The sequence below is a fragment of the Ascaphus truei genome, chromosome 4 (assembly GCF_040206685.1).
Source record: "Ascaphus truei isolate aAscTru1 chromosome 4, aAscTru1.hap1, whole genome shotgun sequence".
NCBI classification, from domain to species: Eukaryota; Metazoa; Chordata; class Amphibia; order Anura; family Ascaphidae; genus Ascaphus; species Ascaphus truei.
Window position 1 is genome coordinate 246,687,427 of NC_134486.1, and position 19,806 is coordinate 246,707,232.

The 19,806-nt window shown below is 40.8% G+C and overlaps 1 protein-coding gene across 50 annotated transcripts in view; it reads right to left on the reverse strand.

Moving 5' to 3' along the window:
* TRDN (triadin) overlaps positions 1–19,806 on the reverse strand; it is a 798,289-nt gene that overhangs the window by 202,995 nt on the left and 575,488 nt on the right. For all 50 annotated transcript variants that reach the window (XM_075597200.1, XM_075597198.1, XM_075597218.1 and 47 more), the window contains one exon: positions 7,809–7,859. In XM_075597200.1, the coding sequence (XP_075453315.1) occupies positions 7,809–7,859 (51 nt within the window). The remainder of the gene's footprint in view (positions 1–7,808; positions 7,860–19,806) is intronic.

Genomic DNA, 19,806 nt, shown 5'->3' on the forward strand with positions numbered 1-19,806 from the left:
GCAAATGTATGCTGTCCTGTTTCAACTCTGCCCTCTCTCAGGCTAAACAAACCTACTTTTCATCACTAATCAACACACACAAGTCTAACCCATGCCGACTCTTTTCTGTCTTTGACTTTCTACTCAGACCACCCTCGGCTGCCTCCTCTTATTCCTCCATCTAACTTCAGGACTTTGCTGACCTTTTAAAGGAAAAGGTGGAATCCATACGTCGGAACATCCCATTGTTTGCCTCCTCCCATCCCACACCGCTTCCTAACTCTCCTCTTGCCTTTCTTGACTTTTTCCGCTATCTCAGAGGAGGATGTGTCACTGCTGATCTTCTCTTCTCCCTCTACCACCTGCCCGCTTGATCCCATTCCCTCCCATCTCCTAACACCTCTTGCTCCTTCTATAATCCCTATGCTCACACAGATTTTTAACTCTTCCCTCTACTCTGGTACCTTTCCATCCTCCTTCAAGCATGCAACCTTTATACAATTACTCAAAAACAGCAAACTTGACCCTACCTGTCCTTCTAAGTATCGACCTGTCTCCCTCCTGCCTTTTGCCTCCAAACTCCTTGAACGTCTTGTATTCTCTCGATTGCTACACTTTCTCAACACCTATTCTCTTCTAGACCCTCTGCAATCTGGCTTCCACACTGCTCACTTGACTGAAACAGCCCTCACTAAAATAACTGACGACCGCCATGCTGCCAAAGACAGAGGTCATTACACTCTGCTCATATTACTCGACCTCTCTGCAGCATTTGACACCGTGGACCACCCTCTTCTCCTTCACATTCTCCATACTATTGGTATTCGGACAATGCTCTATCCTGGATCTCCTCTTACCTCTCCCATCGTACTTTCAGTGTTTCGTTTGCTAACACCTCCTCCTCCTCTATCGATCTCTCTGTGGGGGTACCCCAGGGCTCTGTCCTGGGACCCCTTCTCTTTTCTCTTTACACACTCTCTCTAGGTGACCTAATCACATCTTTTGGGTTTAAATATCACCTCTATGCTGACGACACACAAATTTACCTTTCAACCCCTGACCTTACCCCTGCTATACAGACCAAAGTTTCTGAATGTCTCTCTGGAATATCATCCTGGATTGCCATCCGCCGACTGAAACTTAACATGGCAAAAACAGAGCTCCTTATACTTCCTCCCAAACCTGCCCTACTACCTTCTTCCACATTACTGTTGGAAATACGATCATTCACCCAGTAGCCCAAGCACGCTGCCTAGGGGTCACACTCAATTCCTCTCTCACATTCTCCTCTCACATTCAAAACGTTTCTAAAACTTGTCGCTTTTTCCTCCGCAATATCACAAAGATACCCCCTTTCCTCTGTTACTCGACTGCTAAAACTCCTATTCAGGCCATCATTCTCTCCCATCTCGATTACTGTAACCTCCGGCTGTCCGGCCTTCCTGCCTCTCACCTTTCTCCCCTACAATCTACCCTAAACGCTGCAGCCAGAATCACTCTGCTCTTTCCTAAATCTGTCTCCGCGTCTCCCCTCCTGAAATCCCTCTCCTGGCTTCCGATCAAATCCCGCATCTCACACTAAATTCTCCTCCTCACTTTTAAAGATTTACACTCTTCTGCCCCTCCTTACTCTCAGCCCTAATTTCTCGTTATGCACCATCCCGACTCTTACATTCTTCTCATGGATGTCTTCTTTCTACCCCCTTTGTATCTAAAGCTCTCTCCCGCCTTAAACCTTTCTCACTGACTGTCCCGCACCTCTGGAATGCCCTTCCCCTCAATAGCCGACTAGCACCCTCTCTATCCACCAATAAGATCCACCTTAAAACACATTTGCTTAAAGAAGCATATGACTAGCACTGTGGACAATCCTGGACACATGATACATAAAGCTTGGCCCCCTCTGGTTCCTGTTTTATAGCAGCTTGCTGTGCCCGCAGTGTGACGCACTCACGTGGTGCCGAATACTGGTGGAGAGAATCTAACCCGGAAGTCCTGCGGAGGCTGACAGTGGAGGAAGCGCCAGCGCAGCCTGACTCCCCTGCAGCAGTCACTACGCATACAGGTTATCTCTCCCACAATGGACAAAGACTAAGCTCAATTTCCATTGCCTGATTTCTGGGGCTTGATTGTAAGTTCCCACTGCATCCGTGTGCCTCCTGATGTCCTTTTACTAAACCTTTTTTATCATTTTCTACATTTGTGTGTCCATTCTTGATTTCAACCACTGTGTCATGTGTACACCTGATCATATTCCAGCTTCTTACCCCATAGGACTATAGCAGTGGCTATCTGGTTACATTTTGTTTTTATCCACTGTGCATGTCCCCATTCCTAGTTGGAATATTTCTTTACCCTACAGGATTGCACTATCATTTGTGTTATTGTTTTTTCTCCTCATATGTCCATCCTGGTGTCTGCGCTCCTGACTTCTGGACACTGCAACTATATAAGGATCTATAAGGAAGATCCACTGAAGGTCGAGCTGCAAACTGGCACTGGTTGTATATCATTTCATTCTATATTTTGCATTCACTATACTGTATTATTTCCTCCTATCTGAAACACTCGCAGGAGCGCCTGGTGATTTTTGTGTCTTTTTATGTCTGAAGCACTTATTTCCATGACCTGTTATTTATATTATTTGTTATTGATATGATTACCACGTGTATTACTACTGTGAAGCGCTATGTACATTTATGGCACTATATAAATAAAGACATACAATACAATAGATACAATAATTGAATAATGTTTACTCTGTTTTTTTATTTGCTTCCTTCTAGATACATATAAATAAAAATATAGGATGAGTATCTCAATCATCTAATTTAACGTACACAAGCCCCGTTGCGTTTGCCTTCCCAGCCATGGTTCATGCCTGGCTGATGGGCGGCTGATCTGATAAATGATAATGATTAGGATTTAATAGGCTGCAATGCTTCGCGTGTCTACCAGATGGCATAAATTCATGAATTGTAATGCAGTATATATATATATATATACTGTGCAGTATTGCAGCCAGCGGGAATAAAATGCTTCAATCCCTGCCTGGAAAATAACGCAATGCACTCGGGCAGAAAACAGTCACAAACCTCAATACACCCGAGTATACCCGAATTCGTGGGACTAGCCGAGCTCGAATAAAGTGTGTCGCCAGTGTACAGTATGTGAACTCAATGGGCATGTGTCTTTTTTCAACCTCATGTAACAAAGTGTAGACCTGGCTGGTTTTGGGATACAAGTCTGCCCTCCTCCTGGCAGCAATCCCTAGTAAAGGGTAGGTTGCCAGGAGTAATCATGGGTTTTCCCCACACCTTGCAGCTCAGTGAGTCAGAGAAGGTAGTGCAATCAGGCCTGGTGTCCAATCATGGGCAAGGGCTGGTTCTTACTGGAACTGACTTAAGGGGCTGTACTTCCACAATTTAGGCAGTTGCCTCTACCCTTGAGATAGGCTAGTCTACCCAACCCAGTAGTGCAGGGCTCTGCTTACTGAGGGCCCTCCCTGAGGGGAGAGGAAGGGAGATTATTCCCCTTACCCAAACCAGAGGCTAAGAGAAGAGCAAGGACTGCTCCTGGTGGCCAGTGGCTGTGAGTGTATGTCTAGGGACATCCTGAGGGTGAAGACCTGTTGCTGAGAATTGATTTTGGTGTAAGCTGTACACTGACTTTGATTGCTGTGAGAGTAATAAGAATAAAGGAAAACCTGTTTTCACATACTTCTTGCCTGAGACTGAAATCTATCAGGACGAAGAAGAGATATGTTCTCCTGCAGAGATTTCTCCCCACATCTCTGGGGGCTGCAAGAGATGCTGGCGCTGTCACCGTGAGTACGATTCGGGTAATGCCCCAGAAGCCTGTCCTGACCTCCCCTATAACACCATGCGGGAGACTCAGGGCTACTGTTTATCAGCAGGTATACACCACACTACCTTGAGTAACCAGTGTAGTCTCTCCCACGTTATACCCTATCTGAGATTGGGGAGGGGGAATTAGGGTTACACAAGTAACTGAATATTTAGGATATATCTAGTCGTAATTATTATGTTATTCAAAAATAAACTACAACACATACTTTAAATAAAAATTATATTTTAGGAAGCCTTCTCTCTTTTAAATGAATATACAGAAAAATATAAAACAATCTGAAAAGGTGATCACATAAATAAATAACTTTCCCTGCAGCCAAGGCAGTATCTCTCACCCCAAGAGGTACACAACAAAGTCACACACGAATACCTAAAGCACAATGGAAAGAGAAAATCAAGACTTTGATGCTGAGTTCAAGCACCTTCAGAAGCTTAATGGATACAAGAAAGCGGATTCCTTCTAAAAGAACTGTCAATTTTTCAACCAATATCACTCTCTGTGAGATTTTAATACACTCTATAGGGGGCCATTTAAATTGAACAGAACTTTATATTAAGTTGAGTTTGTCTATTCAGAGATGCCCCATCCCAGAGCCATATTGGTTATATCAATCTAGAGATGGGTGAATCAGTCCAAATTTTTTAGAAATTTCGCTGATTTTTTAGACCAAATCTATCAGAGAGAGACTTTAAATTTAGTAGTGTTTTGAAGTGAAACTTCTTAGCTGGCAGTGGCTCATTTGAAAATCTCATAAGGTAAAATGGGTTGAGCTGTGACATCCTTTGAAACGGAAGTAGCATACTGCGCATGTGCAGACTGGGGCAGCAGAAGGGGGGCACAAGTTCTCTGCACAGACCTCAGACTCTCGCTCTCCTCTGAGATCCAGGAGGGCCGCTGCTGCTAGAGGACTGGGCATCTTTGTCCATCCTGATTGGCTGCTGCTGTGTAATGCAGCCAATCAGGAGGCGGTAGAAGGAGCCTGGGGGTGTGGACAAAGAGCGCACGAGCGAAAAGCATGGAGCAGGGAGAGGTAAGGTTGTGTGTCCTGTGTCCTCTGTGTCTGTGTCCTCTGTGTGTCTGTGTGTGATTGTGTCTGTCTGTGTGTGTCTGTCTGTGTGTGTGTCTGTCTGTGTGTGTCTGTCTGTGTGTGTGTGTCTGTCTGTCTGTGTGTGTGTGTCTGTCTGTGTGTGTGTCTGTCTGTCTGTGTGTGTGTGTCTGTCTGTGTGTATGTGTGTATGTGTATGTGTGTGTCTTTGTGCGTGTGTCTGTGTGTCTGTGTGTGTCTTCTCTGGCTGTCTTGTGGGGGTGAGAATGGCAGGGAGGGAGTTGTGAGAGGATGAATACATTCACGCACGCACAAATATATACAAGATATACATATATATGTATCCATGTGGTAAAAATGGTATACAGTTCTCTCTCATGCTGGCAGTAAGCCTGGTAAGTATACAGGATTGCCAGCATCAATCATGGAGGTTTGCCCTCACACCCTGGTGAGGTGTCATATGTACATGAGGGGAGTGGTAACAGACCTTGTGTTCATTGTTAGTGTCACAGGAGGTGGAGCCATTTCCTGGGTATATAAGGCACAGCACTGCCCAAAGTTAGTGGTTCAGCATGTATGCAAGTTTATGTTCAAGGTCAAGGGGATAATCTAAAGTGACTCTGCAGCAAATAGCCTGACCTGCAGCACTAAGGCTGGCAGGGCCTACACTGTGTCCAGGGACCTGGCACAGGTGGTGATCTCCCTGAGGGGAGAGGTGATCCAACTCCATTGGGAGGGCAGATAGATCTTCAGAAAGGAGAGCACAGAAGATGAGCTGCTGAGCTGTTGCTGCGAGGGGCAGTCTGCCCATACCATCATCAATAAAGATGCCCTGTTTCACGACAACCCCACTGTGTGAGTGTGAAGTTACTCCACAGCAGAAGGCACCACCAAGAAGGAGTTCCTCATCAGAACCATCTCCTTGCGGACGCAGAGATCCTGATGAGGTGGAGGCGCTGCACTGTATGTAGGTAGGACTCTAGCACACTACCTCAGCTGCCTGTCTGGGTTTACATTCCCCATACACCATCATGCTGGAGACTCAGGAGTCCTGTTGCCAACAGGTGCACCACCAGACACGACCATGTAATGGGGACTGGTTAGACCACAGGGGCCAATGTGAGATTGGGTGGGTTCAGTCAGGTCAGAAAGTCTGTTACATATATATATATATATGGGTGTGTGTATGCAGTATATCTTGTATATATATGTGTGCGTGTATGTATTCATCCTCTCACAACTCCCTACCTGCCATTCTTACCCCCACAAGACAGCAGAGCAGACACACACAGACACACAAACACACACACACACACACATATATATATATATATATATATATATATATATATATATATATATATATATATTTATATATTTATATATATGTGTGTATATACAGTATATTGACAGAAACAAAAATATGGGAGGTTAAGGACTGGATGATTGTATTGTAAAACTAATAATTGATTTCACTGTGTAGCATACACACATAGAAATATCTTACTGGAATATTTTTCCCTCGAGAGAATATTTTAACTGTCTTCCCCTAAGCAAAAAACTTGTAACACTACAGATACTGTACAACTATCTCGACTAAAGCAGATTTAGTGAATTGAATAGAAATATACCAAAGAAAGACAGACTTTAACAATACAACAGAGAGGATCATGTCTACAGCAAACAAAGTTTACTAGAGCTATAACATTTTTATGAGAACCATATAAATATATATGCAGTTTTTTGTCAACTATTGTACTGGACACCTGCAAGCATGATAATGTGCATAATAGCAAGAACCAGTCATTGTCTACTTATTCAATGTTATTGATCTATGCACTCTGCAAAATATATGCAGAACACAGGATTTTCTTGAACATTAACAGAAAGCACAATCCAACTATTCACGGCACATCACTGGCAGGATAAATGCTGCTATGACATCTCAAACAAAGAATTATGTTCTGCAATTTTTTGGCTATTAACTTATTCCATCACAACTTAATACCTCCTTTTTCAGTTGGAAACATAAAACACTATGACATGCTTGATTTCCAAAACACTAATAGTGAACCATTTCATATACTGTAGTTATTAATATAATATGAACCATTTAATAACGTTAGTGCAGTTATAGTGCACTACAGGAAGATGTGAATGGTTACCAGGGAGAGCGCCTAGGATGAGAACACTCTAGGGGCAAGATGCACAAAGCTCTGTTAAGCTTTTTAACCTAAATTAATGTTAGTTTCATTTTAATGTCAACCCACTAAAGAGAATAAGGTAACAATAAACCAGTATTACTACTTGAAATAACGTAAATTTAAGTTTTCCGGCTGTTAGTGTTATGATAATCAAAGAAAGCGTTCCCCCTAACATCACATATCCATTAAAGGTTGTTCAGATTAACAAGGTGAATTAATGCTAGGTTATTTGGGACATACCTTAAGGTGACATTAATCACTTCCAGCCCATGAAATATGTGTTTTGCTGTGGAAGGGACAGAGGGGGAGTGTCCTATTTGACTAAGATCCCAAGTTACTTGTATACCGTCCCAAACACACATTTGTACAATACGTGGAGAGAGATGCTAATTTGGATATGCAAAGTTTATTTAAATGATTAGCAATACCCATATTCAGGGTCTGGATGGGAGTAACGCCACCTTTAGCTAAGTGATGTGGAACACAAGCCATGTTATTTGAAGATAACAAAGTGAAGTGCTAATTTAACCTGACATTTAGCCTATACTAATGAGTTAAATAACATACATTGTTTATGCAACTCCTTTGTTAAGCTCAGAGAAAATACTGTCTTTAACTATTTAAGGTAATGTGATGTAATTTGCCATTATTTCATGCATCTAGGGCATCTGGGCCTAGGAGTATTCAATATAACAGTAATGGTCCAGTACCTTTTGATTTTGAAATTGCCGGTTTTTTCACTTCTTTTTCTTTTTTTTGCTCTGAAACAAAAATATTGTAATAGTTACAAAAATAAATAAAAAATCTAAGCACCAAACAAAATACAGTATTTAACTGCACAGTATACAGTATGAATAAAATAACATAGCATATTATTGCATTATACTGTATAGGAGTTCTTTTTCTAGCATTGCACACCCCACAAGCATCTTTCCCCTTTTCATATCACCTTGAGAAGAGCCTTTACCAGAAGACATAGACCCATTGCTTTCAGAATGCATTACAGTGATCTTTGCACTATTGCAAATGCAATGTAAGGTGTTATAGCATAGCAGGGCTTAGTAAATATGGCTCACCATGACACATATTTACTCAGCGATGCTAAAGGTATGATCAGCAAGATATCCCCTGCAGGAACACAAACACAGCTTCTCCCAGCAGTGTAAAATTACCTCCCAATCCAGAAGCATGGGCTTTAAAAGCACAAGTAAGCACCTTGATGGAAGCGCTGGAAGATTCAGAAAATCACGCCAGACGGAACAATCTGAGATTAAGGAATATCCCAGAGACTGTACTGCGTGAGGTGCTTGAAGAATTTGTGACAAGATTTTTCCAGAGCATGCTTCCGGATATTTTGAAAGAGAAATTACTAATAGACAGGGTGCACAGGGCTTTGGGACCAAAACAATCTGACCCTAATAACAACATGGGAGATGTCATACTGCAGGCTCACTACTATAGGGTGAAAGAAGCTATCATGCAAGCCTCCAGGTCAAAAGCATAGATAGAATTCGAAGGTCACCAGATCCAGATATTTAGTGACCTTGCTCCGGCAACTCTGCTCAAAAGAAAGGAGCTGCAAGCGGTCACGAAGAAACTGGTAGACCACCAAATTAGATATAAGTGGGGCTTCTCATTCAAGCTAGTAATTTGGCGTAATGGATCAACGTTAGTGGTGAAGACGCCAGAGGAGGGTTTTGATCCATTATCAATGTCATTATCCATTATCCAAATCAGAGCGCTGATTAAATTGGGACTAATACAAAGAACTAAATCACCATCACCTCTGCCAAATCGTTCACCTAACAGACCTGCACACGCACCCATCTGGATGCAGGGGAAGTCACAGAGAGGAGGCAAATACAAAGATCAAGAAGATCAAGCAAGAATTCAAAAATCATCTGGTGAATGAACACTGTACCATGACCAAAGGTTCGAAAAGACTGTGCAAAAAGACTATACAATTGGTCCAACAGAGGACCTTAACACCACTCCCGCCCGGGAGTTGAGGGAGGCTCATTGGCCCTCGTGGGGAGCAACATCGGAGCCGGCTGCCAGTTGCGGCTCACTCCAATACCCGTTTCTGGAGAAGAAAAGGACTTGGGAGCGCTAGAAGCCCACTAAAAGTTACTTTGATTGTTTTTGATTTTAATTTTGGGGTCCCATCCCAGGAATCGATTAGTATTCTCGAGAATCGATTATTTTTTTCATTGAATTTTCACTAATTCCCAGCAGTAAAAGATACAAAGATCAATGCAGTTACCTGGTATGACCACTCACTGGTAACTTGTACATTTAAAGATATCAACCCTAATATGGTGAGACCTATGTGGAAGCTAAATTATTCATGTCAGAGATCTGACTGTGGTTGACGAGAAACAAACACTAACCAAATTTTTTTTCTATTAATGACACCCCAGATATGGTTCTCTCAATGATCTGGGAAGCACAAAAAGCGTGTACTAGGGGAAGGTTTATTGCTATGCCTCACTGATGAAAAAGCAAAGGGAATATAAAATGAAAAAATGTTTAAAAGAACTGGCAGAAGTTGACGCCACATATATATATATATATATATATATATATATATATATATATATATATATATATAAAAAACACAGACTAAAATGATCAAAAATTGCTTAAAATCAGGGGAGATTTGAGAATTTTGCAAGTTAACAAAGCAGAAAAATCCCTAAAATTGAACAAACAATTATTTTACCAAAAAAGTAATAAGGCGGGTAGACTATTGGCACAAAAATTAAGAAAAGTAAAAATTTCTACAACTATTAAATCAATCAAAAGGAGAGATCGAGATATTACATTTGATCCAAAGATAATCGAAGACTTATAGCATATTATTCGTCGTTGTACAATTTACAAAATAAACACAAACAAAATCCGGATATATTTAAACAACAAATATAAACTCGAAAGCAGCTCGGCAATAGGGCAAGACAAGACTCCTCACAAATGCACAAATGTAGGTTAATATAAATAAAGGACAGTGCCAGCTACTTCCTACGCGTTTCGTCGCATAGAGCAACTTCCTCTGGGATAAAGCTATTACCCCTGAGGAAGTTGCTCTATGCGACGAAACGCGTAGGGAAGTAGCTGGCACTGTCCTTTATTTATATTAACCTACATTTGTGCATTTGTGAGGAGTCTTGTCCTGCCCTATTGCCGAGCTGCTTTCGTGTCTCACTCATCTTGGACTTTATCAAGGGAATCTGACCGCTGTGTCTTTACCTTGTTACGTTGGAGGATACATACTCTCGCGGGACTCCCGTTCAGGGGGAGAACGGGTGCGCGCGCATCCCTCAGGCATCCACGAGGGGAGAGTGTTGGACTCCCCGTACAGCAGTGATTCACGGAGGCTCGACCGGGTGATTGTCAAGACTTATTCAATGCCTTTTATTTTAGTGCACATTGTAAGTGTTCTTGATTCACTTGCATGTCTATTTTAACTATTAAATTACAATATTATGCTATGGGAGCCGCGCTGTCTTCTTTTCGTTAATACAGGTCAAGAGGAAGGTGTTTTTTTCCTGGAGACTGGCAGCGACACTCAGTAGCAGCTTAAGGACACTTTTAATTTTACATTTTTATTTACATTGACTTTTTCACCGAACTCTTCTGGCTTTCTTTTCCCCGCTCCACCCCCCACCTTTTCCCCTTCTCCCCCTCCCCTTGTCCCCTCCCCCCAGTCGCGTTTGCTGTATGTTCATGTATGTCATGTTATATATGTCTGTTTTTTAACATTTTTACACTCAGTTTTTAGTATCGTTTGGAGGTAATTGTGTGGACATTCACTGTTTTGTGCATTCACCCTCTTTGTACTGTAGTGTATCATTCCGGCTAGCGCAGCAGTGTTCATTCCCCTTTTTTTCTTGATATCTAGATTCCTGTCAGTTACTATCACTGAACAATGAGGACAGAGTCCTACTAAATGCAGAATTGTCTCAAGATGAAATACTGGCAGTGATCAAAGAACTTCAAAATTCAAAAACTCCTGGTCCTTACGGACTCTCTAACAGTTATTATAAAACATTTAAAACACAGTTAGCACCATTTCTAAAGAGACTTTTTAACTCTTTTTTGAAAGGTAAGGAAATCCCCCCCTCAATGCTAACGGCAAACATTTCTGGGATTCCAAAACCAAGCAGAGATACTGTTACTCTTTTAGTAATTATCGACCCATTTCATTAAAAAAATACTGATATTAAAATGTGTAGTAAAATTATTGCAACAAGGCTAAATAAACTGCTCCCTAGAAGGATCAACCCAGATTAAGTGGGATTTATTTTGGGGAGACAAGCAGCTGATAATATTAGAAGAGTGATAAACCTTCCCCATTTAGCAAATGTATGAAAAACACTCACACTGTTAATTTCGCTCGACGCTAAAAAAGCGTTCAACCGTGTAGACTGGTCATATATGTTTATAACTTTAGAGAAATTTTGTATCAAAGGAAATATATTAAATAGAATTAAGGCCCTTTATAATCAACTGGGAGCCATGCTTAAAATGGCCGGAATCAACTCTGCAGTGATCAATATAAATAATGGGACCAGACAGGGATGCCCACTGTTACCTTTTCTATTTGCGCTAAGTCTGGAGATGATAGCAAACAAAATTTGGATTAATAAAGATATTAAAGGTTTGGTAAAACAGTCCAAAGAATACAAAATAGCTCTCTATGCAGATGATATTTTACTAACAATCACCAGACCACTCACATCTCTGCCTAATCTATTTGAAGAGATTTCGACATTCAAGTTTTTCTCAAATTATAAAATAAATAACACACAATCAGAAGTGCTAGCATTTTTAGTGGAGACAGGGATGCTAAAACTACTGAAACGAAATTTTAATTTCCGATGGAAAGAAGATGGTATCAAATATCTGGGGGTATATTTGACCCCTAGGTATTTGGAACTCTACAAAGCTAACTACCAAGAGTTGTTTATGGCAATTACGAGAGATCTGGAGGAGTGGAATAAATACTGTATTTCGTGGATTGGTAGAATAATACCGGTAAAGATTAATTCCCTTCTTAAATAACTTTATGTATTTCATAGCTTTGCAATTAATGTCCCAACCAAAGTTATGAGTTATGATTGATATGCAAAGCAAAATGTATACAATTTTTTTTGGAAAGAAAAAGCCAAGAGTAAAAAGAAGCATGCATTATAAACCAATGTGGGTCTAGCCTTGCCATCACTTAACAAATATTATGCTGCAGCACAATTAAGCCATTTACTGGCATGGCATAGACCATAGACATACATGTACAATTGATTTAATGTCTGGAAATAGATGCAAGAATGTGCTGTAGATTCATTGTTGTGGAATCCTTGTATAAGGGCCTGTCACGATAGCTAGTGATAGGTTATAATACACACCAAAATACCTGGGTTGAATTGAACACGACTTAGATATAATAAATATAGTTTATTCCTTAGATAGGTGAACAGACAAGATGATACAAATAACAGACAATAAATAACACTTACTTAGGGTTGGACAATGAAGCAATCAGGATACAGGATTGGCAATTCATTCAGCAATACAGGTTCAAATGAAGACATCACGAAAAGACACGAAGACAATGGGTATAGGGCTTACACTCGTTTATATGGAGTTTCAGCCCTCATACCTTAACCTTGGGGCGCCTGAATGTCTAGCAGACTCCTTTAAAATCAGACAACCCTTCTGTCTGTAAGTGTAAATTATGACACTTACAGATCACTCAGGCTCTGCGTTCCCCCGCCCTATTGTACACAATCAGAGTGGTCAGCCTTTGATCAGAGGGTTTATTGTAGACCACTTGTCTTCCCCCTGAACATTAACACAAAGCAGAGCCAGTAATTTTCCTGGGCTTTTATACCAGCCTTGCAAAACAGTATATTCTTTACCATCTACCTATATTAAAATAATCTGTTCTGTGGGTCTGAACGGGCTGAAATTTGTCAGGTCCTCATGCCGGAGAACCCGTGCCATAGTGGCCAAGTTTCAGCCTTTTACAACCCCCAGAACCGGAGATACAAAAAAAACAGTTAAAATCCCCTATTAACTTTAATGAAGGATTCTCCGCTATGGCTAAAAGAAATCTCTGCTTTTCACACTCCCATTGAAATCAACGGGCTCCACCGCTATAGGCTTTCAATGGAGCAACTCCGCCGTTGCAGTCAATGGGCTCCGCCGCTATAGGCTTTCAATGGAGCAACTCCGCCATTGAAGTCTATAGGAAAACCACAATTTTTTACATTTGCCCATACTCTGTCTGGTTGATCGGAGAGGGCTGGAAATGGCTGGAAATGGCCTTGCAGTCATGGCGGAACCGTAACTACATGCGACCAAAATCCCAACCCTCTGGTACTCACAGAACCGGAGATATGGGCTTACACTTTTTACCCTTACGGACTTAGCCGTTTTAAAGCCACGCGGCTTTCCCCCATTGGAATCAATATGGCTGGCACCACCATAGGATTTAATGGGACCTCCGCTCCCATTAGAGTCAATGGCGCGACCCTCGTGGCGAGCGCGACCCTTTACGGGGGTCTCTCATTCCCGGACCCGGTGGTGGTCGTGTGTGGGGGTTCGGTTCCTAGGGTCTAGGGGCAAAAAGAATTTTATTTCTGGGTGCCCTAGAACCTAAGTTTCCCATGCCCATTGTATTTGAACTTGAACTAATGTGATAAAAAACCCTTTTCCAGATATTGTATCCGCATCTGCGGTCTGCGGTTTGGATGGCTGCCAACCCGTTCCTGGAGGTCGGCGTCAAAGAATCCCCATTGAAATGAATGGCTCCATTGACTTACAATGGGGAACCACCGCTCCTCCTCTCGGGCGCCACCTGCAGGTCTTCTGGTGAAAATGGACCGAAATCGCCAGTTTCCCCATAGGATCGCATTGAGCTGCAATGGCGACCTATGGAGAGCTGCAAAATGGAGCCTACAAAAGCAGGAAAATGGAACAAAGGGCTATAATCACTCATTGACTATTAACCCTTTCCTTCCCGCATCATTCCCAGTATATGTGTTGGTGCAGACACTGGAATGGGAGCAACATATTTTTACAGGGGAATACACATTTGGGGACTGAAGCAGGGTAAAAACACATTACTGGACCGTAGTCCAGTTAACCCCTTGCTTCCCAAGTGAGAGCGGGGGTGGCCAAACGGGGTGTAACCCCTTTAATACCGGGCCCAACCCCCTCTCCCATGACAGGGCCTTTCCCGAAGACATAGCAAAAATACAAGATTTAAAAATCTAAACAAATTTATGCAGAAAAATTGCTAGGATTAGTACCACTAATGTCTCTTTCCATCCCTCCTCCCCCCATATTTTGTTATTAGTACTGTTAAATATTATTTGTACTGTTAATATTATTAATATAATTATTTCTGTATTATATTGTTGATCTAATTATGTTGGTTTTATTGTCCCCTTCCACCTTTTCCCTCCCTTGTTCTGTACCCACCCCACCCTGAATATAACTGAAAAACAAATACAAATTGTTTGGAAGAAACAAAAAGACACATTTCACAGCTAGAAGACCCCTTAGGGCCTATTCACCTACAGTAAAAGGGGCATAAACTGATTCCTAGTGCCAGATTGTGTCATATAGAATATCAATGCAAAGTACAGTAAATGTAGGACCATACGTATAGACTGGGCAGCATGTTCTTTTCTTTTTTTTTTTTTTTTTTAACTCATGCTAGTTTTAGTGAAAAAGCAGTGTATTAAATATAGTATGTGTAGCCCCCTCTTGGAGGACTACTAGTTTCTGTAAAGGGTTGATAGCCATAAAGAGTTAACTGTGTGGGCTTACTCAGGTTACTCCCCTTCCCTGTCCATCATGTGATGTATGATGTAAATGTAAGTGTATATATAACCTTATGTTCTAGAAGCTGGTTCTTCAGAGTTCTGACTGGTGTCCTCACTGTGAGTCATGTAAAATAAAGTGTATGTGTTTAGGAATCTGTATTAAGATGTGTCTTGTCATCCTTTATTGTTTTCCAGTAAGTAACGTGCCCCTTCTAAGCTAGGGCATATTAAAGGACTGGAGAATCTAAGTTTGTGGGAGAGAGATGGAAATCATCCTAGTTTCATAGGATTGCCCCTACCACAGTCTGGCCACCACTGTCCTCATAGGGTTTCCTATATTGCAGCTTGTGCTCAAATTGAAGCTCTCTGTCCAGCAGGTTGTCATTGCCTCCTAGCTTCCCTGCAAGCTGTTCGCACTCCATCCTTTTTAATGAGTAATTAAGTAATGCTCCTCCCCTTGATATGAACCAAAACAACCAGAGGAGGAAGTCTCGAGAGTTATCATTTGACATGAGTTTTGTCAAGGTACAATGTATGTTAAAACATGTGAAGGGTTTTACATGGCTGTAAATAAAGCACTTTTTTTGTTTTATAAAATTTATTGGTGTCCATTTTTTCCCCATTCTTTTAACCACACCCTGCCTGCACCTACCCAGCACTCTGTGAAGGCCTGAGAGACTGGGCATTACCATTGTACATAACTAATCTGGTGTGTGTTCCTTTAGAGCCAGGTAAGGAGGATTACATACAGATATGGCCAGACTAACTGTTTTCTGTGCTGAGGACAAAAACGCTAACATTAAAGCAAGACCCTGTAGCGTTAATCCCACTGGGCCAGCCAGCATGGAAGAGCTGTCCAGATGAGTCCCAGAGAGAAACAGTCTCTCTCTGTGTCTCCCAGAGAAGCTCTTTATTGTTTAACATAGGATTGAAGTAGGGAGTCTCCAAAGCTGTATACATTTGTAAAAGTTGTGTATGCCTAGAAACATTTATGAACAAGAAATGCTAGTGTACTAACACAACAAACAAATACATATTTTACAAATGGAAAATATACAAGTGTATATTTCTAGCATCTATAATGTGCATATATATGGTTCCTTTGTCACTTTGACCATTATAAACTTTGCCCTGCCATCATATAATTGTAATCTACTACAGTAAACTTTGGTCAACCATACCAAAAGACCCATTGCTAATTACCTCTGTGATTCTGATGATATTGTTAAACTGCACACTAAATGCATGATACTGTAAGAAGGTCATGAGCCCTCTCTCTGCCATCTGATGGCACACTAGCATACTCTTCTTAATTCACCACAGCTCCAATGTTTTAAACAATAACTATCAATCACTTACTAGCTATTACAATTAGGTTTTGTGAGCAATAAATTCCCCTTTAGTTCCTTTAATGAAGCATAATTATTACTCTCATTTTCTAGTGATTTCTATGCTAGCCATGTTACACTTGTAATGCCATTTAAAATAATACTGTACTAGATGCTAATGGACCTGAAAATTGCCTATAAAAATACTTCCATCTCATTTATACAACCAAGGAAGAACTGCCAACCATTTGTCTATACCTGGTACTTGAAAATTGTTTTGAAAAAGTTGTTTATGATCCCAAATATATCATGGGCTCCTCTATTTAAAAAAAAAAATCTGTTTTTCAGGCTTGCATTTTCAAATTATACTATTTTGTCAGTACAGCAGTGAAAATGTTATATTTTCATATTGAATGATCATCACATTTGCCTTGACGTAAAGGATTTTAGTATATAAGGAGAGGGAGAGGGACTCTGAATGAATGTGTTTATACGACATGGTATCTCTCCATGTTTGGGGAGGATCCAATTTACAAAAACAGGATTATCGCTCTCTTTTGTCTGTTATACATGCATAAAGTTTATGCAGTGCCCTTTCCGGCCACAAACAGGACTTACCTAACGTTATTGAGCTTCTAAGATACACATTAATGCACAATGGGCATTAACTTAGGTTAATGTCATGTTAACACACTTAACGGAGATCTGTGGATTTGGGCAATAGAAAGAAAAAATTCTAGATATACAAAGAAAAAACAGTAGGAATGAATAATGGTATAATTTAGAATTATTTTTACATTAAGGATAACATTTACAGGCATACCCCGGTTTAAGGACACTCACTTTAAGCACACTCGCAAGTAAGGACATATCGCCCAATAGGCAAATGGCAGCTCACGCATGCGCCTGTCAACTCGTCATGTATAGCTATACCAGTTCCCTACCTGTACCGAAGCTGTGCGCAAGCGGGGAGACTATAGAGCCTGTTACAAATGCATTATTTACATCAGTTATGCACGTATATGACGATTGCAGTACAGTACATGCATCGATAAGTGAAAAAAGGTAGTGCTTCACTTTAAGTACATTTTCGCTTTACATACATGCTTCGGTCCCATTGTGTACGTTAATGTGGGGTATGCCTGTACTAAGATACTTTCCAGCACTGGAAGACTCCTTATGGTTCATTCATTTGATGATGCAGTACCCTCTTATTATATGGCACCCAGAAACATTTCATTGACTGTCCTGTTTATCTTGATGAGTCAATATCCTCATGTCAAACACATTTTAAAGATTTTCTGCATAAAACTGAATAATTTAATTTCAAAATTAAGCACTTGTCTGCATTTTGCTAGCACCCCATGAGGAAGTGATCTGAATGTTTCATACGGCACCAAGACCGAAGTTCCCAATAGAGATGTGCAATATTTCCCCAAGCATTAAAAGTAAATGTGTATAGTGAAGTGGCCGTTTACAGTATACAGTACTGCACACTAGGATTTGCTGTCATTTTCATCTAAATTTGATTGAAAAGTAGCCACATTAATGACATCCTGAGCAATCTGAATATTACAATTTTGTGACTGCACAAAATGTAAAAAAAGGAAATGTGAAAAATGTTAAAACTTTCGCACATCTCTTGTCCTTCTCAACATCTTCCATGGAAAAAAAGGGCAGAAAGAAACACTGAGATCAGTAGAAAAACAAGAAGTAGTGTTTGTATTATTCACCGGGGGACAAATGGCAGGATTTGGTTCAGCTAGCTAAAGTACTGTAGCTACTGTACTACCAAGTTAAGGCTCATTGCATCATGTTTAAGAATCCCTTTCTAAATATGATATTGTATAATGGTAATCTGTTACCTGGGTATCACACTATCCACCACCCTCCAAAGGTTACAGCGTCATCAACGTAGGATGGAGGTACAGTAAGGAGGCCAAGACAATGCTGAAACTTATAATGGAGTCAGATAACTCCCTAAAACTGAATGAAATGATTCAGATTAGGTTTATTCAATCTGAGCCATGCACCCATCTCGAATGATATTTGGTTTATGATTATAAATTTGATTCCTTTTTTTCAGTTTCTGTCAAATATAAATTTATTTTGTAGAAAAATGCACTATACGTAGCAGGACAAAGAAAATGAACAATTTACAATACAGTATAAACGTTCTAGTCCTTTAAAAGATTAAATCATTCTTAAAATACTAAAAGGGTGGGCACTTGCACTCGTGTGTTAGTTTTGTTCTTAAAAGGTTGTGTGATTTGGACATGGTTTCAATGTTGACATATGTTTATTTAACTCTGTTGCCCATTTATTATCGTACCCCTGCTTGCTTAATATAGGTAACAGAAATACCAGTATAAACATTTGTATTTAAATACTGGTTGTAAGTCCTGTTATTTACTGTAAACTATTCATAATATATGCTGCAAAATAAGGAAAGTACTTTATGGAAGATACCAGGGCAGTATAGTTCTGATTGGTGGTGGGTAGGGGGAGGGGGTCTGTTTTTACCAGCCCTCCCCATCCATGTCACAACATCATGTGATGCTGCATCATCATGACATCGCTATGTCACATGACCGAGCGTTGTCATGGCAACACGCCACCTTGAGATGTCACGTCATCATGACAAAGCAGCGTCACATGACATTGCAACATCGATTAGAAGGGCTGCATCCTAGAGGGGTCCCGCTCTCTTCCCCGGCAATTGTTTCCCTGCTGTGGGGAAGAGCGTGGGACCTCTATAAGCGTGATACCAATTCTTGGGGGGTACAAATGCACCCTCCCAGGTTTCTCTACTGCAACAGGGCTGTCATTTACCAATGAAGGGTGAAGAGACAAAACACTAATTTAGAGAAGGGGGCTCAATCTTTAAAGTATGTATCCATTTCACACTTCACACATGGCTTCTCCATTTTGGCTTTATTTTTGTTAAATAAATCATGACACGGTGTAATATGTCGTGTTGTTCATCTGAGGTTGTATTTACCTAATTTTAAGACCTGCTAAGGAACAGGTGATTGTTATTATGTCCTGATATGTAAAACCATGGACTTCAAAGAGGGTGTACTTTCTTTTTCATACGACTGTATATAGTATCCATACACATTAATAGTAATTCTACACCCTCTTACATTTCAACACCTACCCACACCATTGAAATACACTCCCCCTCCACACACACCTTTTGTAAAGAGCTGTATACACTGTGGGCACTGTCTAAATTTATATTTACACGCATACACAAACACACATACACTGGCGACACACTTTATTCGAGCTTGGCTAGTCCCACGAATTCGGGTATACCCGGGTGTATTGAGGTTTGTGACTGTTTTCTGCCCGAGTGCATTGAGTTATTTTCCAAGCAGGGATTGAAGCATTTTATTCCCGCTGGCTGCAATACTGCACAGTATATATATATATACTGCATTACAATTCATGAATTTATGCCATCTGGTAGACACGCGAAGCATTGCAGCCTATTAAATCCTAATCATTATCATTTAACAGATCAGCCGCCCATCAGCCAGGCA